At 43.4% G+C, this 22,618-nt stretch overlaps 1 protein-coding gene across 3 annotated transcripts in view; it reads left to right on the forward strand.

Moving 5' to 3' along the window:
• ppp2r5cb (protein phosphatase 2, regulatory subunit B', gamma b) overlaps positions 1-21,145 on the forward strand; it is a 40,466-nt gene extending 19,321 nt beyond the window's left edge. For all 3 annotated transcript variants that reach the window (XM_021600920.3, XM_021600919.3, XM_021600921.3), the window contains 13 exons: positions 1,586-1,785; positions 9,610-9,720; positions 9,932-10,024; positions 10,128-10,258; positions 10,612-10,671; positions 10,769-10,877; positions 11,078-11,131; positions 11,410-11,580; positions 11,717-11,844; positions 11,960-12,061; positions 12,352-12,424; positions 14,558-14,668; positions 16,474-21,145. In XM_021600920.3, coding sequence (XP_021456595.2) covers positions 1,586-1,785; positions 9,610-9,720; positions 9,932-10,024; positions 10,128-10,258; positions 10,612-10,671; positions 10,769-10,877; positions 11,078-11,131; positions 11,410-11,580; positions 11,717-11,844; positions 11,960-12,061; positions 12,352-12,424; positions 14,558-14,668; positions 16,474-16,608 — 1,478 coding nt within the window. In that variant the 3' untranslated portion in view covers positions 16,609-21,145. The remainder of the gene's footprint in view (positions 1-1,585; positions 1,786-9,609; positions 9,721-9,931; positions 10,025-10,127; positions 10,259-10,611; positions 10,672-10,768; positions 10,878-11,077; positions 11,132-11,409; positions 11,581-11,716; positions 11,845-11,959; positions 12,062-12,351; positions 12,425-14,557; positions 14,669-16,473) is intronic.
• The last annotated feature ends 1,473 nt before the right edge of the window (positions 21,146-22,618 follow it).

Below are 22,618 nucleotides of genomic sequence, written 5' to 3' on the forward strand. Positions count from 1 at the left end.
ATTTGTTTTCTCTTCAGATTGGAATGGTCATGTAGGCCTAGTGTATGAAGCTGGCTGCTTCTCAATATTGATTTCTGTCAGGTTGTGGTCAGTCATCGCATGCACAGTGCACACGGCAATGATGCGTGATGAGCTCGCTAGCTACACTATATACAAAAGTATGTGGACACCCCTTTAAATGAGTGGATTTGGCTATTTCAGCCATACCTTTTGCTGATAGGTGTTTAAAATCAAGCACACCGCCATGCATTCTCCATAGACATTGGCAGTAGAATGGCCTTACTGAATAGCTGTGACTTTCAATGTGGCACAGTCATAGGATGTCACCTTTTCCAACAAGTCAGTTTGTCAAATGTCTGCCCTGCTAGTGAGTAAGTGCTGTTATTGTGAAGTGGAAAGGTCTGGGAGCAACAACGACTCAGTCGTGAAGTGGTAGACCACACGAGCTCACAGAACAGGACCGCCAAGTGCTGTAGCGCAAAAAAAATCTGTCCTTGGTTGTAACACTTACTGAGTTTAAACTGCCCCTGGAAACAATGTTATCAGAATTGGTCGTGGGGAGCTTCATGAAATGGGTTTCCATGTCCGAGCAGCCGCACACAAGCCTAAGATCACCATGCCAACTGTTGGCTGGAGTGGTGTAAAGCTCGCTGCCATTGGACTGTGGCGCAGTGGATATGCGTGTTCTCTGGAGTGATGAGTCACATTTCACCATCTGGCAGTCCGACGGACGAATCTGGGAGAACTCTACCTGCCTGAATGCATAGTGCAAACTAAAGTTTGGTGGAGGAATAAGGGTCTGGAGCTGTTCATGCTTCGAGCTAGGTTCCAGTGAAGGGAAACCTTAACACTACAGCATAAAATTACATTCTAGACAATTCTGTGCTATCAACTTAGTGGCAACAGTTTGGGGAAGCCCATTTACGGTTTCATCATGACAATGCCCCCTTCCACAAAGCGAGGTCCATACAGAAATGGGTTTGTTGAGTTGTGGAAGAACTTGACTGGCCTGCACATAGCCCTGACCTTAACCCCATCGAACACCTTTGGGATGAATTGGAACGCCGACTGCGAGCCAGGCCTATTCGCCCAACGTCAGTGGCCAACCTCACTAATGCTGTTGTGGCTGAATGCTGCTGGGACTTGCTTCCAATGTTAACCCTAGTGGAATGTTAGTCCCCACCCCCCCCCCACCCCCCTTGCTGCAATAACTCCACATTAATGCCCTAGATTTTGTAATGGGATGTTCCACATACTTTTGATCATGTAGTGTATCTACCTGAGTGAGCCTTCATGCACAGAAAGGAGAGTGAGCAGATATTTGGATGTTAATGTTTATTTTATGGCTGCCACGCTCTGTGCCCCTGAGCCTGAATTGAAAGTGTTTACATTTGTATTCGTTCAGTAGGCTCTGTAATCAGGAGCGTCAGTGTCTGAGACTATTTTTTTGTGTATTTTTTTCAATCACTCACTCATTCTCTAGTTAAGTGGCTGGGTTTTTGGTTATTTTGTCAAGCAGTGAAAATGAATTTCCTTGTGTGGATAATGAATCTGACTCCTCTCTCCCCCCCCCCCCCCCTCCCAGATGTCCCTCCGGCGGAGCAGGAAAAGTTGTTTGTCCAGAAGCTGCGTCAGTGCTGCGTCCTGTTTGACTTTCTGTCGGACCCTCTGAGCGACCTGAAATGGAAGGAGGTGAAACGGGCAGCGCTCAGCGAGATGGTGGAGTACATCACCCACAACAGGAACGTCATCACAGAGCCCATCTACCCAGAGGTGGTGCACGTGGTCAGTAGACACAGTGAAGAATGCCTTGGTCGTAATTATTAGTGCACACTGTCCCAAAACATTTTTAAACATAAAAGGGAAAGAAAAGTGTTTGTTAGTACTCCCTCACTCCTTTGGACCTGTTGCTAATTTTTGGTTCCTGGTTTTTCAACCCTTCTACACCTTCATGATGTTTTTCTTCTTCTGTTTATTGTGTGGTGCACATAGGCCTAGTCAGTGGAGAAGGCCCTCTGGTGACATTGATGTATTGTCCTTAGGGGTGTGAACGTTTAAAAGTTAAAACGTTTAAACGAAGTTGGGACCAGTAATGTTAAACAGATATACCCTTAACTGAAAAACAGTTAAGTTTTCTGTGTTTATAGATTATTTTAACATATGACCGCCAGCCTGCCTTCTCATGCCTGCCTCTCTCTCTCGTGCTGGCCTGCCTTCTCCTGCCTCTCTCACATGCTGGCCTGCCTGCTCTGTCTCTTGGCTAGCAGTGTGCAGACTTCGGTCTGTTGCGAATAGAATATCCTTGCCTTTTCTGGCACCTACGGCTTTTTTTTGGGGCCATTTGTTTCCAGACCATAATATAGACCGTAAAAATACATTATCTTCGCACAAAACAATTGTAAGCAGCAGGGATCTTGATCCAGGAGGCGATTTGATTCTCTGCTGTAAAAAAAACAGCTTGATCTTGCAAGCTAGCTGCTTAGCTAACAAGTTCGCAAACCAAATGCATAGTTGGAGCCCCGAGTTGGAGATATTTTATTTGGCATATCTTAGGTGGTTATTGTAATATATTTTTTATACATTTTACATTATTGAAAACCATAGTCAGTATTTCAAAATGGCCATGTTAACATTATAACTGGTGTAGCCTACTGTGTTTTTTTGTCTCATATGAAATCACAATACCAGTAGCCTGTTTTGATTACGCTTTTCAGACAATGGAATGTGGCCCCTTGAAAGCGCTGCAGCATGTTTGTCTGTTAGTGTAGACTACCCTATGTATTTTTTTTTAAATGCCCACACGAAACCTTCTCTGGTGAGATGAACTGACATTTACTTGTCTTTAAAGGAATTACTGCTTCCATCACTAGGCAACCAGAACTGTCAATCATAATCTCGAGCTACTGCGCGAAGCCGGCTCGCCTGCTGCATGCTCGCAGACTACTCACTCCTAAAAAAGTACTTTTAAAGTTTGTTAAATACCGTGACTTACCAATACATTTTAGTATAAGACACATCTAGCTACCATACCATTAAACTGCATAAATAACACAGCAGCGTCTATTGTTGTCAGGGAAAAAATACAACATTTTTACGCTGAAGCAGAATTCTACAGTCGTGGCCAAAGGTTTTGAATGACACAAATATTAATTTTCCCAAAGTCTGCTGCATCAGCTTGTATGATGGAAATTTGCATATACTCCAGAATGTTATGGAGAGTGATCAGATGAATTGCAATTCATTGCAAAATCCCTCTTTGCCATGCAAAGGAACTGAATCCCCAAAAAACATTTCCACTGCATTTCAGCCCTGCCGCTAAAGGACCAGCTGACATCGTCAGTGATTCTCTCATTAACACAGGTGTGAGTGTTGATGAGGACAAGGCTGGAGATCACTCTGTCAGGCTGATTGAGTTTGAATAACAGACTGGAAGCTTCAAAAGGAGGGTGGTGCTTGGAATCATTGTTCTTCCTCTGTCAACCTCTGTCAAAATCGACCTTTTATCGGATCAACAAGAACTTCAAGGAGAGCGGTTCAATTGTTGTGAAGAAGGCTTCAGGGCGCCCAAGAAAGTCCAGCAAGCGCCATAGCCGTCTCCTAAAGTTGATTCAGCTGTGGGATCGGGTCACCACCAGTATAGAGCTTGCTCGGGAATGGCAGCAGGCAGGTGTGAGTGCATCTGCACGCACAGTGAGAAGACTTTTGGAGGTTGGCCTGGTGTCAAGAAGGGCAGCAAAGAAGCCACTTCTCTCCAGGAAAAACCTCAGGGACAGACTGATATTCTGCAAAAGGTACAGGGATTGGACTGCTGAGGACTGGGGTAAAGTCATTTTCTCTGAATCCCCTTTCCGATTGTTTTGGGGCATCCAGAAAAAAAAGCTACCATCAGTCCTGTGTCATGCCAACAGTAAAGCATCCTGAGACCATTCATGTATGGGGTTGCTTCTCAATCAAGGGAGTGGGCTCACTCACAATTTTGCCTAAGAACACAGCCATGAATAAAGAATGGCACCAACACATCCTCAGAGAGCAACTTCTCCCAACCATCCAGGAACAGTTTGGTGACGAACAATGCCTTTTCCAGCATGATGGAGCACCTTGACATAAGGCAAAAGTGATAACTAAGTGGCTCGGGGAACAAAACATCTATTTTTTTAACCCACAAATCCTGACAAACTCCAAGCACTGATTATGCAAGAATGGGCTGCCGTCAGTCAGGATGTGGCCCAGAAGTTAATTGACAGCATGCCAGGGTGGATTGCAGAGGTCTTGAAAAAGGGTCAACACTGCAAATATTGACTCTTTGCATCAATGTAATTGTCAAAAGCCTTTGACACTTATGAAATGCTTGTAATTATACTTCAGTATTCCATAGTAACATCTGACAAAAATATCTAAAGACACTGAAGCAGCAAACTTTGTGGAAAGTAATATTTGTCATTCTCAAAACTTTTGGCCACGACTGCACTGTCTGAAAAGGTACAGACTTGATGTGGCACTTTTTTAAACTGTCAAGTTATCAGTTGTCGCTATCGACATAACGCATCTACAGTAATATGTCTGTAAAGGGATGTGGTAGATATAACTTCATCGCCCAGACCTTGTTGTTCATACATACGTAATCGAACCATTCTGTATTGTAAATTGATGTGGAATTTTGTAATTGATTTAACGATGTTTCTTTCTATGTTTTTAAACATTAAGGAAAATTTTTTACATTTGTCACATCCCAAATTGTTCTCAAACTTGCTTTTAATGGTCACCAAAGACGACCCTCTGACGTTTGTGTTGCAAACACATTTAGTGTCCATAGACACAACCATTTTGTGTAGGCCTCTGTCTTTCTGGCTTGAGTGAATTCATAACCCTGCTATCAAGTGGTCATGAAAGCTATTAGCCATTTCAATCAATTAAGTTGTCACAGAAGCTTTCAAATGGCATATTCCACATACCACAAAGTTTCCGCATTTCTCAGTCTCACGTTTTTTGTCGAGGGTGCCTTTGGCAGAAATTCTTCAAGTTATTTCAGTTCTAGTTAGGCTAGATGTTTTCTTTTCTAGTTCCTGAGGCATAGGTGCGTCCCATTCCCTTCCAGGTGAACTCTGTGAAACCAGGACATTGCAGAGTGGAAACTGCTTTACACTCACCGAACTTGAATCTGTTACCCAGAGTCAGAGGCGGGGCTGACTTTGTTATTCTATAGTACAGCTAGCAGTAGGCCTATTGTCTACCTAGCTAGACATCGGCCAAGGGCTAGCACTGTGGGCTCAATATCTGTGTTACGCCACATATGACTGAAATCAGATTGGTGTGAAAATCTGAACTCATCCTTTGTGGTTTCGTCATCATGGGCTTACCTACCTCTGTTATAGATATACATGGCTGGGGATGTGATGTGTCGTGGTGCTGCCTGCCTGCCGGCCAGCCAGCCAGGTCTGAATTAAAACAGGCTTTGATGTTTATCAAAGCAAGAAACCAAGGATGATCAAGGTGCAAATGTCCCTTCATTCTCCTGATCCTGCCTCTATTTGATCAGTGCAGCAGAAAATGCAATGCCCCTGCCAAATCAGCATAAGAATATACTCTTGGTTTACTTTAGTTCTCCCCTTCCTGAGTCTTTCACTTTGATGTGTTCAATGCTTTTAACATCAAAGTGTGGACGAGGCGGACTCTAAAGGGTGTGTTCTTTATGGTTAGATAGACCACGATGGGTGACTCTTTGCGGGGGCGCCCAATTGATAAGTGCATTATTGTTACAGCGCCCCAAAACAAATGTTACATTGATAATTCAGTCGAGTGCATTTTAACTCAACCTGCTGGGGGTGGGGGGGTCGTCATCTGAAAGGTGAGAATGAATGGGAATTATATAGCGCTTTTCTACAAACTGAGGTACTCAAAGCGCTTTAAGGAGAGAAACTCGCCTCATCCACCACCGTGTGGCACTCACGGCAACCATTTTGTGCCAGAACGCTCACCACACATGAACTATCAGGTGGATGATGAAATGGGGCCAGTTTGGGAATTTTGCCTTATCACTGGGGTTAACACACCTACTCTTATGATAAGTGCCATGGGATTTTCTTATGACCAGAGTCATTTAACGTCCCATCCGAAAGACTGCATCCTATGTACCCTTCAATGCCCTGGGGCATTGGGATCTCCTTAGACCAGGGAAGAGTGCCCCCTACTGGTCTGCCAACACTTCCAGCAGCACCTGGTCTCCCATCCAGGGACCAACCAGGACCGACCCTGCTTAGCTTCAGAGGCAAGCACACATTGGAATGTAGGGTGGTATGCTGCTGGCTTGGAGAGGTGAACAAAAAGAGTAGCTTAAGCTTCGGCTGGTTAAAACAAAAAATGTCTGCTTCTCATTGAGGGGGGTGGGGGGGGTCTGATAAATGTAATCTTAAAGGTCCTGACATCCTCCTCTCTCTGGTTCTACTGGTCTGTGGCTGTGTTGATTGAAAAGGTTTTTAATTTATGAATATGTAAATGATCAAGAAGATGCAGCCTGATGGGTGAAGAGGTCGGCTGGACATCTGTACTGTTCTCTTATATTTAGTTGTATTCACAATACACATGAAACAAAGGGTGTTTCTTAATATGCCTTCTACCCTGCTCCACACCCCCATCCTCAGTCCGTACATTTTGAGGCACTAGGCAGTCCCGTGCTATTTCATTACTTTTGACCTTTTTTAGAGTAAATTGAGTCATGTCGGCTGCTCATCTATGCTTGACTTTCCTGGATCACGACTACTCTCAGCCGTTATACGTCAAACATTTGTAGATTTAAACGTCTGATTCGGTTTTACATTGCAATATTGTCAGTAAAGCAAATTATCTACATAGACTAGTGTTGCATGGTATACCGGTACCAGGGTAATATCATGGTACCAAAACCTCATGGTACTTATGATACCAACATTTTAGAATACCGTAGTACTGTTTCATAAGATACTACCATGTTTTTGGTTGTCCCTACCAATTTTAAAGAACCCGCTGACTCCTGTTTATGGAATCTTAATAGTCCGTTTTGTTTAGAAATTCAGTTGAGTTTAAGCAACATTATCTAGACTCTTGTTTGCGCCAGTCCAACAATGTCCGCCTCACATTCATGCGCCTATCACATGTGGCAGCTGTACACAGCCAGCCGGCAGCTGGATCCCCTTCCAGCCATCACTCACCTGCATCTCTTGTCTGATCTTCCTGCGGCATTTAGTCCTCCATCAATAAAACAAAATATATAGCCGTGATGGCGAGTGGGGATGTGATGGCGAGTGGGGATGTGATGGCGAGTGGGGATGTGATGGCGAGTGGGGATGTGATGGCGAGTGGGGATGTGATGGCGAGTGGGGATGTGATGGCGAGTGGGAACGCAGTCTTCTGATACATTGGAACAGCTTGCAGAGCAAGCGAAGTTGATACATTGTATAATTTCACCCCTTGTATAACCAAGAGCACAAGCCAGTCTGAGTAGACTTTGCAAGTTTGCTGTCACACAGCCTGTGAGTGCTAGAGAGGACAAATAGGGCACAGCTTTGCAAAAGGCATGCTTGCAGCTTACAGCAAAGAAAATGGCTTGTCTCTAGCTCAAACGGTTAAAAAAAAAGGAACAATTTTACCGGAGCTCCCCTTTCTAAAAACATAATTTCACAAACCATGTCGCTGGCTGTTTGAAACAAATCCCGTGTCTCTATCGGTTTGATAACAATGTTCAGTCATGTTTCCTAGCTAACAACCTAACTTGACAGTAGGTCTAGGCAAATTTGATTGGCACAGGAAGAAAGGGTCTGCTTTGCTACTCATGAGAAATGAATCCTACCCTTTTTGAATCATATTGGCCTATTGGAAGCCTAAAATGTCTCTTACTGGTGCTCCTTAAATTCTGTTTGGTGCATAAGGTTTTTAAAGTTGACAGCAGTATGTTTGGGAGTGTTTTTGAGACCGAGGGAGAGCGTGTGGGTCTGTTTACTGAAGAGGGAGGGTTTCATGCAGTGTTCTCCCTGTACTGCCTTATACAGTGTGAAAAATTCAATACGTGTTGTATTGAGTAGAAGTGTCTAGATAAATCAATACGTGTTGTATTGAGTAGAAGTGTCTAGATAAATCAATACGTGTTGTATTGAGTAGAAGTTAAATATTTTTTTTATTTAACTAGGTTGGCTAGTTCAGAACAAGTTCTCATTTACAACTGCGACCTGGCCAAGATAAAGCAAAGCAGTGCGACACAAACAAGTTACACATGGAATAAACAAAATATAGTCAATAACACAATAGAAAAAAAGTGTATATATACAGTGTGTGCAAATGGAGTGAGGTAAGGCAATAAATAGGCCATAGTAGCAAGTAATTATAATTTAGCAAATTAACACCGGAGTGATAGATGTGCAAGTAGAAATAGCATAGCTATATGAATATATTCATATAATATATTGAGTATCACTGCCAGGTTTTTGGTGTAGCACATCCTCAATTGTGATTGTGATGCTTTGGGCTCGTTAGTAAAATGTTGGTGTCGTGAAAACACTAACTGACATTTAACGAAAGTAACAAGCTAGCTAACTTCAGCAAGAGACCACTTGTCTTAACTTTATGCATTAGCTTGCAACTTACTATCATTAACATAAAATATTAGCCTAGACAATGACCATACTTGTTTACTAGTAAAAGGTAACTTGCTAGTGCTGTAACCATAGGTTGTTAACCCTCATGAACCATGGTTAGAAAGCTGACCAAGTTAGCGGGCTAGCTAAGTTAGCACTCACCATGGTTGCATGGGCTACGACACAGCCTGCAAGTACTCCGTGAAAACGGTGAAAACATTAATATAATCTGTTACTAGCTACGCTACAAATACTTACACGAGTCGGGAGACGAGCTGTTCGTGCCTCAGTCACCTCAGCACAACTTTGCCCTGTAACGCATTACTGCCTATAAGACTCGATCTGCAGCCAGCCAGCCAGTCTAATGGCAATACAGACGACACAAGACTACATAAACGTAACTTTGGAATGATCAGCTGTGAATATGTGAATCGTAATAGTCTAGCTAGCCAGCTAGTTTAAAAGGCAAAAATGACTGATAACCGATGTTATGCAATCTAGATGACGAGCTGTCAATTCTTCGTGGCTAGTTAGTTTCCAATTGTTTGTGGCCCGTTAGACCTATTGACTTACCCATTGTGCAACCCCATAGTATTGTAGGCAGGTAAACATGCCAAAATGAACACTGTATTTATTAACATATCAAGATAAAATATTGTAGTCCGGCAACATAAGAGATGTGAACGGGCAACAGTTCATTCTCAAGTCAGTTTATTTCTTCTCTTCAGCCCAAAATAATGGCTTCCATTGATTTCAATCATTTTTGCTTTTTTTATGTGGTTGCGTCATATTTCTGTGTATACAGCTTTCAGCGATGCATACTTCGAAATGTTTTCTCCGACGTGTGAGCAGAGCATGGTAGTATTCATTTTGAGACACCCAAAATGTCAGTTTCCAAAGTGCTGGAGTTGGCTAACCATTGACACATGCTTAGGATAGTTCTTCCAATAGCCCTTATGGTAATAATATGAAGTGCTGTGTCGTGACCTGCCTGTCTGTCCTTCAGTTTGCAGTGAACATGTTCAGGACATTGCCTCCATCATCCAACCCCACAGGGGCTGAGTTTGACCCAGAGGAGGATGAGCCCACTCTAGAGGCCGCGTGGCCACACCTCCAGGTAAACACGCACAGTCACGCATACCGCACAGTCATGCACCGCATACCGCACAGCCAAGCACACCACGTACCGCACGGTGTCGCAACACACTTGCAGTTGCGCGCACCGCACACTCCACGGTCGTGCGCACCGCACACAGTCACACAAACAAGCAAATGAACATGCGCACCGTTACATACCACTCATGTGTACACCTCTGCTCTTTCTCCAGCTCGTCTACGAGTTCTTCCTCCGGTTTCTGGAGTCTCCAGACTTTCAACCAAATGTGGCCAAGAAGTATATCGACCAGAAATTTGTAATGCAGGTAGCTAAGCACTGGACCTTTCTCACTGGAAGTAAATAAACAGGATGTGAGATTGTGTGAAAGTACATGTGATCTAAGGTCACCTGCCGCATTGTCTCCACAGCTATTAGACCTGTTTGACAGTGAAGACCCTAGGGAAAGGGACTTTCTAAAGACCACTCTGCATCGCATCTACGGAAAGTTCCTGGGCCTGAGAGCGTATATCAGGAAACAGATCAATAACATATTCTATAAGTGAGTAAATGGTCATACTGTACTATGAAATTGTATTGTCATACACTGAGTGTACAAAACATTAAGAACACCTGCTCTTTCCATGACAGACCGATCAGGTGATTCCAGGTGAAAGCTACAGTACGATCCCTTATTGATGTCGCCTGTTAAATCCATTTCAATCCGTGTAGATGAAGGGGAGGAGACAGGTTAAAGAAGGATGTTTAAGCCTTGAGACAGTTGAGACATTCAATGGGCAAGACCAAAGATTTAAGGGCCTTTGAACGGGGAGACACAACATGGCGAATGCCAATGTTTAAATGACCATTTATTGAACCGCTCTGTTCTGCTTTGACATGGTCATTTCTTTCCAGGTTCATTTATGAAACAGAACGTCATAACGGAATAGCAGAGTTATTGGAAATATTAGGAAGGTATGTGGTTCTTTAATCGTTTTTGTGCCTATATTGTTTTGTGTTGATCAGAAGTATTACATTGCTGATCACAACCTTCAAATCCTTCTGTTTGCAGCATAATCAATGGCTTTGCCTTACCGTTGAAAGAGGAGCACAAGATTTTCCTGTTGAAAGTGTTGCTGCCTTTACACAAAGTCAAGTCCCTTAGTGTCTATCACCCACAGGTAGCTATCCCTAACTACCTTTGGTTTCAAACACGTTACTGTTAATGACCGTGCAGTTAAAGCCTTAGGCCTGCAATACAATAAACCTTTTGATTAGGCCTATATGTGTGTTAGGTTGTAATAAGCGTTTATTAGTTGTATTAAGCGGTGTCGACATGATGGTTGTAGTTAATCTGCTTTTTTGTTTCTGTCTTTTCTAGCTGGCTTATTGCGTGGTGCAGTTTCTAGAGAAGGACAGCACTCTCACAGAACCGGTAAGACATCTTGCTGTTCGCTGGGCAAGAATCACCATTCCCCCATGGAATGCGTGAGGTTAGTACTTTGCTCTAATGCTGGCTTAGTGTGAATGTGTGAATCTTCTCCATAGACAGTGATGGCTCTGTTAAAGTACTGGCCAAAACACACAGCTCTGTGTGACTAGTTAGTTAGACCCACAGCTCCATGGGAGGGACTGGTTAGTTAGACCCTCAGCTCTTTTCCTACTTACAAAGGGACTGGTTAGTTCAGTATTAATGTATGACTAATCTTGTAGACGGTGATGGCTCTGTTGAAGTACTGGCCGAAGACACACAGTCCAAAGGAGGTGATGTTCCTCAATGAGCTGGAGGAAATCCTGGACGTCATCGAACCCTCTGAGTTCGTCAAGGTCATGGAGCCTCTCTTCAGACAGCTGGCCAAGTGTGTGTCCAGCCCTCACTTCCAGGTGTGTTGTTGATCTGGTGGAACTCATGCAGTGTGTGTTGTGCATATGCGTGTGTTGCGCATGTCCAGGCTTGTGTGTGGTTATCTGTGCTATGGTGTGGCCTTACCAGGCATCCCTCTCTCTGTGTGTGTATCAGGTGGCAGAGAGAGCGCTGTACTACTGGAACAATGAGTACATCATGAGTTTGATCAGTGACAATGCTGCCAGGATCCTCCCTATCATGTTCCCCTCGCTCTACCTCAACTCCAAGACCCACTGGAACAAGTGAGCCACTCTGCTAACCTACCACTATGGAGCAGACTCTTTCTCCGTCTCTGCTGCTGCCCTGTGAAAGAGAAGTAAACATCGTTCCATATGTATGGTTAATGTGTGTGTGCAGGACGATCCACGGTCTGATATACAACGCCCTGAAGCTCTTCATGGAGATGAACCAGAAGCTGTTTGATGACTGCACACAGCAGTTCAGAACAGAGAAGAACAAGTAAGACTACTTTACCTCTAAACACACACACACACACTGAATAAAACCTTTGTCATAACTGTTCATTCGCAACATCCACCCACATAGTTTCATTCTACGTCTGTCTCCACTTAGCAGATTTCATCTTGAAATGACTGTTCCGCTGTCGTCTGATCTTTGTTCCCGTCTCTCTAAACCTGTCGTTGTGATGTCTGTTCCCCTGTCTCCCTAATCCCGTCATTGTCTGATCTGTTCCCCCGTTGTCGTCTGATCTCTGTTCCACTGTCTCCCTAAACCTGGTGTGTGTGAAGAGAGAAGGCCAAGTGGAAAGAGAGAGAAGAGGCGTGGGTGAAGATTGAAAATCTGGCCAAGTCCAACCCTCAGGTGAGCTCTAAGCATCTTTCCTCGTGTGTTTTAATCCAGCCCCGTTGTCTCTTGCTCTCTCAAGCATTTGACATTTTAGTCATTTAGTAGATGCTTTTATCCAGAGCGACTAACAGTAGTGAGTGCATACATGCATGCATGCATACATACATACATACATACATACATACATTCTGTGGGGAGAACAAGTATTTAATACACTGCCGATTTTGCAGGTTTTCCTACTTACAAAGCATGTAGAGGTCTGTAATTTTTATCATAGGTACACTTCAATTGTGAGAGACGGAATCTAAAACAAAAATCCAGAAAATCACAATTAATTAGCATTTTATTGCATGACATAAGTATTTGATACATCAGAAAAGCAGAACTTAATATTTGGTACAGAAACCTTCGTTTGCAATTACAGAGATCATATGTTTCCTGTAGTTCTTGACCAGATTTGCACACACTGCAGCAGGGATTTTGGCCCACTCCTCCATACAAACCTTCTCCAAATCCTTCAGGTTTCGGGGCTGTCGCTGGGCAATACAGACTTTCAGCTCCCTCCAAAGATGTTCTATTGGGTTCAGGTCTGGACACTGGCTAGGCCACTCCAGGACCTTGAGATGCTTCTTACGGAGCCACTCCTTAGTTGCCCTGGCTGTGTGTTTCGGGTCGTTGTTTTGATGGAGGACCCAGCCACGACCCATCATCAATGCTCTTACTGAGGGAAGGAGGTTGTTGGCCAAGATCTCGCGATACATGGCCCCATCCATCCTCCCCTCAATGTGGTGCAGTCGTCCTGTCCCCTTTGCAGAAAAGCACCCCCAAAGAATGATGTTTCCACCTCCATGCTTCACAGTTGGGATGGTGTTCTTGGGGTTGTACTTATCCTTCTTCTTCCTCCAAACACGGCGAGGGGAGTTTAGACCAAAAAGCTCTATTTTTGTCTCATCAGACCACATGACCTTCTCCCATTCCTCCTCTGGATCATTCAGATGGTAATTGGCAAACTTCAGACGAGCCTGGACATGCACTGGCTTGAGCAGGGGGACCTTGCGTGCGCTGCAGGATTTTAATCCATGACGGTGTAGTGTGTTACTAATGGTTTTCTTTGAGACTGTGGTCCCAGCTCTCTTCAGGTCATTGACCGGGTCCTGCCGTGTAGTTCTGGGCTGATCCCTCATGATCATTGATGCCCACTGAGTGAGATCTTGCATGGAGCCCCAGACCAAGGGTGATTGACCGTCATCATTCATTCTTTCATTTTCTAATAATTGCGCCAACAGTTGTTGCCTTCTCACCAAGCTGCTTGCCTATTGTCCTGTAGCCCATCCCAGCCTTGTGCAGGTCTACAATTTTATCCCTGATGTCCTTACACAGCTCTCTGGTCTTGGCCATTGGGGAGAGGTTGGAGTCTGTTTGATTGTGTGTGGACAGGTGTCTTTTATACAGGTCACGAGTTCAAACAGGTGCAGTTAATACAGGTAATGAGTGGAGAACAGGAGGGCTTCTTAAAGAAAAACTAACAGGTCAGTGAGAGCTGGAATTCTTACTGGTTGGTAGGTGATCAAGTACTTGTCATGCAATAAAATGCAAATTAATTACTTAAAAATCATACAATGTGATTTTCTGGATTTTTTTTTAGATTCCGTCTCACAGTTGAAGTGTACCTATGATAAAAATTACAGACCTCTACATTCCTTGTAAGTAGGAAACACTGCCGATTTTGCAGGTTATCAAATGCTTGTTCTCCCCACTATATATAGATGTGTGTGTGTGTGTGTGTGTGTGTGTGTGTATATATATATATATATATATATAACACACACACACACACACACACACTGGTCCCCTGTAGGAATCAAACCCACAACCCTGGTGTTACAAGCACCATGCTCTACCACCTGAGCCAGTAGTTTTGCTACTATTCCTCCACCACAGAACAGCCCAGGCAGCACCAGATACGCAGGTGTATTCTATGGCTCAGAACTCAACAACCAGAAATCATCTGACTCATGGATTTGACCAAATGATCTAAAAAGGTCTATATCATTATTTTTGGTTCTGGGCGTTCCTCACCTCTCCGCTGGGTTTACTTCCTGTTGTCTCATTATAATCCTACCCTCCTCTCTCTGTCGGTGTGTTTAGTTCCTGGTGTACGTGGACCCGTCAGACCTGGGTAGTCCTATGGAGACAGACGGACCTATGATGGAGGATGTTAACATCTTGAAGAAGACCATAGCGGAAGAAGCCACACAGGTACTGTGTGTTGGTGGGGCCGGCGGGCTAGCGTGCAATTCCTCTGACGTCCTCCATGCAGTCAGTGCATTGAATTAGACTGTTCGTGTGAAGGTTCAGAGCACAGTCTCCCGAGCTGTTTGAAATGTAGCATCAGAATCTGGTGCTTCCTGTCACACCTTGTTGCAGTTTTAAGCCTGGGTGGGGTGGTGGTGGGTGTTCTAAGCTAACATTATGGAATTGTTTAAGATGGTCATACCAAGTATCATGTAGCTATTTGTGTGTAATTTAAAGGCCCCTGAAGGTAGAGGGTGATATCGGTGGATGTGGTGTTTTGAGACGCTGCCCATGCAAAAACATCTCTAGCTTCAACAGTCAGATGTTGATGGGGATTTTCTATTATTATGTTCATTAGATTCCCGCTGGGGTGCAGAAATTGTAGGCTAAGGGTTAAGAGGGGTGGAGTCAGACGTGTAGGAACAGGAGTAGTGCAGCATGGGTAGGTGTAGAAGTACGCCATTCACAGCCCTCTCCTTGCCTACTGCCCAGGCTGTCATAAATGGCACCATATCCCCTATATAGTGCGCTACTTTCAACAGAGCCCTATGGGCCCTGGTACAAAGTAATGCACTACATAGGGAATAGGGTGCCATTTGGGATGTAATGTAGGTTGGAGAGGGACAGGGTCGGGGAAGAGGGCTGTGAGTGATGTACTTATCGACAGAATCATATCTATAGGCAGGCTCACATTTCTAAGGCAGGGGGAGAGCTGACGGTAATGTATACTATACTGTACACTTCATACAGGACTACTACATATCTAGGACATGATGGATTGGGCTGAGTTGGGTATACAAGTTGAGACCTAGTTAAACGTGCTGAATTTGAATTCTAGCAGCACTGAGGACTATCAAGGACTAGAGAAGGTTTGTTTAGGTTGATGGACTCTGGAGGTGTAACTGTTCCCCCATCTCTTGAAGAGGATGTGTGATCAGTCTAATGCCTCCATAAGACCAGGCACTACTTCTAGCAATCAAACAATTGGAAGTCATTCGTTATCAAAGGAGCGAGAAACAAGGATGCACCATAGTGCCCTCAAAGCTCACCACTAAGCTTAGGACCCTGGGACTAAACACCTCCCTCTGCAACTGGATCCTGTACTTCCTGACATTAACTTATATAGGTTCGTTATTATTTTATTGTAACTTTAATTTAAATATAGTTTAAATATATTTGATGTATTTTTTTTTTTTTTCATTTTTTTTCCTTAAACAAATGAGGTTCAAGAAATAAATTTAAAGGCTTGTAAGTAAGCGTTTCACGGTAAGGTCTACCTACACCTCTTGTATTCGAAGCATGTGATAAATTAAATGTGGTTTAGCTACTGAGCTGGGATCCTTAATGGTGAAACATTTACGTCCGTCTGGGGAAATTGCAACTAACAAAGAACCAGTTTTTTTTTTCCTCTGTCACTGCATGTGCAATATAACAGCAGAATAAGTGATGCATCTTTTCCCTAAAGGGCAACTCTCGTCCACAAAGCATCAGTCTCTGGGACGGACAGTCGTGATACTTCCCCGAACGCAGACCTCAACTGTCGGTGACTAAAGAGTCTGACGTTTATGCAAATTAGAGGCGCCTTAATAACAATCAGGGACGGGAGGATCTAGCTTGCTTGGACACCGCGCTGAATAGGCTAACAGCCAGCGCAACCTCGTACATGCTATTTGGAGAATACATCCACATAGGATGATCTCCACGATTCCTTATTACTTTGTAGATTTTGGTTTGACTGTTCTATAACTGTTCTCCCTCTCCCCCGAAAGCTCCAGAGGAACGAGCGTAAGGAGCGTCCGCTGGTCAGGAGGAAGTCTGAGCTGCCTCAGGACATCTCCACCGTCAAGGCCCTGGAGACGCACCGGAGGGCCAATGATATGGTCACACCACACGACGGACACTAAAGACACACGCACGTACACGAACAAACACGTACAGACAGTCTCTCTCTCTCACACACACACGTACGTACAGACAGTCACACGCACAGACGTACAGACAGGCTCTCTCTCTCTCTCTCTCACACACACACACACACACGTACAGACAGTCTCTCTCTCTCTCACACACACACACACGTACAGACAGTCGCACACACAGACGTACACACGTACAGACAGTCGCACACACACACGTACAGACAGTCGCACACACACACACACACGTACAGACAGTCTCTCTCACACACACACACGTACAGACAGTCGCACATACACAGTCAGACACCACATACTGACAGACAGACCAGCCCCGGGGGGCCCAGAACAGTCCAGCACAGACAAGGTCCAGACCAGAATAGAACAAAACAGAATGGCCTGGCTGAAAGAAGCTGCAGCTCAAACAACTCCACCAGTCCAACTCTGAAGTGTTCCCCAGTTCGCTACAGCCCTGCCCAGAGATGTCAATGGCACAGGACTGTATGGCATGACCACCAAACATGACATTGTTGCCCTCCCTCTCTCTTGTAAAAGCAGTGCTGTCCCCTTGTGGTCATTTTTCTCAGGTCTTCTGTTATTGTTTTAATTTGTTGGGTTCTTTCTGTTTTTCTCTCATCCTCATTCTAGATGTCATGTGCACTGGCAATAGGATTGGCAGACAGACATGTATTATAGATGCATACTGTACGTAATGGGCGAAGGAAGAAGCAGTTTAGTCTCCTCTCTCAGCATAGAGAGGAAAGCACAGTCCTTCTCTCTCATGTTTATTCTTTGTTGCCTAGTTACTGCTGCTATTGCCATAAGCGTAATCTTTTTCTTGTGTTCTGCTAGGATTGATTTGATGGGAGGGGAATTATTGGGGACCGCCAAGAGACGTAATAAAGTTGTGGCTCTAAATGTGCTTGGCTTAGTGAAAGGGGGGTTATTCTGTCCACTGGACATCAGCTGGTCTGTACAGACCTAGTTTGGTTCCAACCTCACGCTTGCTTTTTCTTGCTTTTTTAAAAACTTATCCACCCTTTCTTAGCTGTATGATATTGTAGGCAATAAGTTGCAGTGTGTTTGGTTGGTTCGAACAATGGTTAATGGTTTTCTAAGACTGAGGGCACAGCACATCAATTGTTTTCTGGATCCATTGGAGTTTACTGTCCATGTGAACACGTCAATCCCATTCCCTGTCGGTCTGTTCATGTCTTCATTCATAATCAGTATTGTTCAAGACATCCAAGTCATGTTAGTGTTGTGAAAGCTGAGGTCTGTGTTCTAGTTCAGTGTTTACAGACTCCCATTGAGCTGTAGTGTGGGAGGAGCTGTACTGGGCTACACACAGAGGAATACCTGCTCCTCACTGCTCTCTACTCTACATAACCAAGACCCCTCTTTCTGATGTTGCTTTTATACCTTGGTAACTAAGTAGCCTAGTTCAGTCACATAAGATCATTGTCTGTAGTCAGTCAAAATTAATCACAAGCCTTTCCTTTCATAGTGCCTTTATTGTACAAGCGGCTAAACTGAGAGTAGAATAGCAGTGTTATGTGAATGCAGAACCATGTTCAATTTAGCATTAGCTTCACAACAGACCAGAGAGATGCATGTTGAAACACAATGACACTCACACCTACCCACAGAGTATTTAGGGCCATGTTTAGTGTAAAACGCATACAAGTTGTTTTTGTTAATCTACAAAGCAGATCAATGATTGTGGTCAAGCTAGAGAGGAGTGGGTAAGCCCCAAAGACTTAAGATGGAAGCACTTCCTGATAAAACTTGAAGAATAAAAACCCAAGATCCAAAATTAATTAATAATTAGTGCTGTCTGGTCTGTTTAGTTACGTCAGTTCCTCTGTGCCTGACGGAAAAACGTGTAGAGAAGGATGATGCTTATTCAACCTGATCTTATTACCCCTCGCCCTGTTCCATTTAGGATGTCCCCCAAATGGCACCTTATTCCCCTATGGACCGTGATCGAAAGAAGTGCACTATATAGGAAATAGTGTGCCATTTTAAGATGCACCATTGTTTGAGTCCCCAGACAGACATGCACTCTGGCTTTATCCCTGTAGAGAAGCTCTGTGTGTGTGAGACACTACTTCTGGATGTGTGCAGGGTCTTTTTCATTGCCTGCAAAAACTCTGTTGTTCAGATTGAATGTGCAAATTGTAAATATATTACTATCATGACGTTTCACTGTCTCTTTCTAGATTATTTTCTTTGTCTTAAAGAATATCATTCACCATAAATGTATGCCACCCCCCAACTATTTTGCTGTAAAATTACTAAAAGGAGGTATAGAGTGCTTTTATAGATGGCACAAACAAAACTGGATGGCACCAGGGTTTGGGTCAATTAAGGAAGTAATCTGAAATACAAATGTTCCTCATTGCTTCACAGAGGAGAATTGGAATTTCAGTTGACTGAATGTGAATGGATTCCTGGCTGTTCCCAGTGTCCTGAGAGCAGAGAGGACTCTGTTTGTGACTGTTCATCAAATTGCTTTAATATTGTAGCCTCTGTGGCGCTCTCTATATTTTACATACAGTGCATTTGGAAAGTATTCAGACCCCTTGACTTTATCCACATTTTGTTACGTTACAGCCTAATTCTAAAATGTATTAAGTTGTTTTCCCCCTTATCAGTCTACTCACAATACCCCATAATGACAAAGCAGAAAGTTTTTTAGAAATTTGGGCAAATTTTGTATTTTATATATTTTTTTATCTAGAACATTTACATTTTGTTGAAGCACCTTTGGCAGTGATTACAGCCTTCACTCTCCTTGGGTATGATGCTACCAGCCTTGCACACCTGTATTTGGGGAGGTTCTCCCATTCCTCTCTGCAGATCCTCTCAAGCTCTGCACAGCTATATTCAGGTCTCCCCAGAGATGTTTGATTGGGTTCAAGTCCAGGCTCTAGTTGGGCCACTCAAGGCCATTGAGACTTGTCCCGAAGCCACTCCTGCATTGTTTTGTCTGTGTGCTTAGGGTCGTTGTCCTGCTGAAATGAGAATCTTTGCCCGAGTCTGAGGTCCTGAGTGTACTGGAACAGGTTTTCATCAATGGTCTCGCTGTACTTTTCTCTGTTCATCTTTGCCTCAATCCTGACTAGTCTCCCAGTCCCTGCCACTGAAAAACATCCCCACAGCATGATGCCACCACCACCATGCTTCCATGTAGGGATGGGGCCAGGTTTCCTCCAGATGCTTGGTATTCTGGCCAAAGAGGTTGATCTTTGTTTCATCAGAGCAGAGAATCTTCTTTGTCATGGTCTGAGAGTCTTTAGTTGCTTTATGGCAAACTCCAAGCAGGCTGCCGTGCCTTTTTACTGAGGAGTGGCTTTCTTCTGGCAACTCTACCATAAAGGTCTAATTGGTGTAGTTCTGCAGAGATTGTTGTCCTTCTGGAAGGTTCTTCCATCTCCACAGAGGAACTCTGGAGCTCTGTCAGTGACCATCGGGTTCTTGGTCACATCCCTGACCAAGGCCCTTCTCCCCAGACCGCTGAGCGGCCAGCTCTAGGAAGAATCTTGGTGGTTCCAAACTTCCTCTAAGAATGGAGGCCACTGTGTTCTTGGGGAACTTCAATGCTGCAGAAATGTTTTGGTACCCTTCCCCAGATCTGTGCCTCGACACTCCTGTCTCGGCGCTCTACGGACAATTCCTTTGACCTCATGGCTTGGTTTTTGCTCGGACATGCACTGCCAACTGTGGGACCTTATATAGACAGGTATGTGCCTTTCCAAATCATTTCCAGTCAATTGAATTTACCACAGGTGGACTCCAACCAAGTTGAAGAATCATCTCAAGGATGGTAAATGGAAACAGAATGCACCTGAGCTCAATGTTTAGTCTCATAGCAAAGGGTCTTAATACTTATGTAAATTAGGTATTTCTGTTTTTTTTTTTTATAAATTGGCAAAAAAAATAAAATAAATACTAGTTTCCCTCTTGTCATTGTGGGGTTCTGTGTAGATTGCTCAGTAGTTTTTTCTCTCTGTCCATTTTAGAATAAGGCTAATGTAACTGTGGGAAAAGTCAAGGGTTCTGAATACTTACAGTGCGAAGGCACTGTATGGTTTTGTTTATTTTGAAAAGAATGATTCTGCCCGTGTCTTTTGGTATACACCCTGTATGATAATTGGCCTCATCTAATATTGTACATATAATGTACTTTTATTTTGTTATAGCTACTACATGGTAGATGTAATATTTTGTACAGAATGTCCCCTGTGTACAGAAAACAAAGGTTATTAGCTACCACAGTTGATGTGGCACAGACGTCAACACGTGACCTATATGCATTTAGAACAGTTTTGAATTTGGATCTATTTTTTTAAATTGATTTGTAATCCAAGATTTTCTTTGTTTCAGCGTTTTAAAGTATGTGATGAGTTCCTACATACATCTGCATTGTGTGTGCTTTTATCCAAATTCTCCAGTGGTGTACATCTATCTAGCTGTATATGGTAAATAAAGAGAACATGTGAGTTTTTATATTTTCATCCTAGAACAGGTATAGTGCTTTCATGATATGCCGCCTAATTCCTCATTCACTACCCTTGGAAGCCTGTGACACGATTTGGAAGGATGGCCATGTGAGACTACTCCTTGATGAACTACATCCCCTATCCTTATTTAGTTCTGTATCCATGGACACGGATGATTACTTATCAAATCACTTATCAATGTTTCCAACTCATCTCCATCACTCAGAATCTGGAGATTGCTTTTGTCTAGAATATTATATCTCCACACAACACATCACCCAGAGCGAATATGTACATTTAGAAGCCTGTTTTTTTTCATCTTTAATACAGTAGAAGGCATACACTGACTCATACCAGAAAACATTTTATAGCAGTGCTGTCTATCGGAGAGTAAACTATAAAAATACAATTGTGCACTAATTATGCTCCCAAACATTTAAATGAATTATGCTTTATGCAAACAATACTGACTACATTAACGCCTGAGCTGTTTTATTGACTGTTCCAATATCTAGCATACAATGAACCTAATTGTGAATATTATTTTGCAAGTCTGCAGGTATAATACATAATTTATTTTATGGATAAAAATGGGTTTCATGTGGTTGGTTACCAAATGTAACTGTTATAAGGCAAATTTCTTGGAATTCTACACATTTTGCGGAAATATGTTAGTTTTAAAGCAATTTTTTTTCTCTTTCAATTCTACACGGCTTATTTTATTTGACCAGGTAAGTTGACTGAGAACACATTCTCATTTGCCGCAATGACCCTGGCAATAGTTACAGGGGAGAGGAGGGGGATGAATGGGCCAATTGTAAACTGGGGATTATCAGGTGACCGTGATGGTTTGAGGGCCAGATTGGGAATTTAGCCAGGAAACCAGGGTTAACGCCCCTACTCTTATGATAAATGCCATGGGATGTTTAATGACCTCAGAGAGTCAGGACACCTGTTTAATGTCCCATCTGAAGGACGGCATCCTACACAGGGCAGTGTCCCCAATCACTGCCCTGGGCATTGGGGTTTTTTTTTCAACCTGAGGAAAGAGTGCCTCCTACTGGCCCTCCAACACCACTTCCAGCAGCATCTGGTCTCCCATCCAGGAACTGACCAGTACCAACCTTGCTTAGCTTCAGAAGCAAGCCAGCAGTGGTATGCTGCTGGCATTAATTATGCCATCTGTGACACAAACAAACACAATCAATGGGGGCCACATGCCATGACAAATACTCCTGAATAGCTAGGTTTCCATCCAATTGGTGACAGATTTTTAACATTAATATTTTAAAATATACACTTTTTTTAAAGTGCATTTTCTCACCAGATAAAAGGCTGTGTGTGATGACATAGTTCACATAAAAATACCCTTTTCGGTTAAATTCTCATTTACCTAATAAACTGCATGCTTTCCTGACATGTCGCAGTGGGAGGTTTACTTAGATATGATGGTTATTATATCAATATTTGCACATAAGTGTTTCCACTGACAT

The sequence above is a fragment of the Oncorhynchus mykiss genome, chromosome 4 (assembly GCF_057628025.1).
Source record: "Oncorhynchus mykiss isolate SJ-2025 chromosome 4, ASM5762802v1, whole genome shotgun sequence".
NCBI classification, from domain to species: domain Eukaryota; kingdom Metazoa; phylum Chordata; class Actinopteri; order Salmoniformes; family Salmonidae; genus Oncorhynchus; species Oncorhynchus mykiss.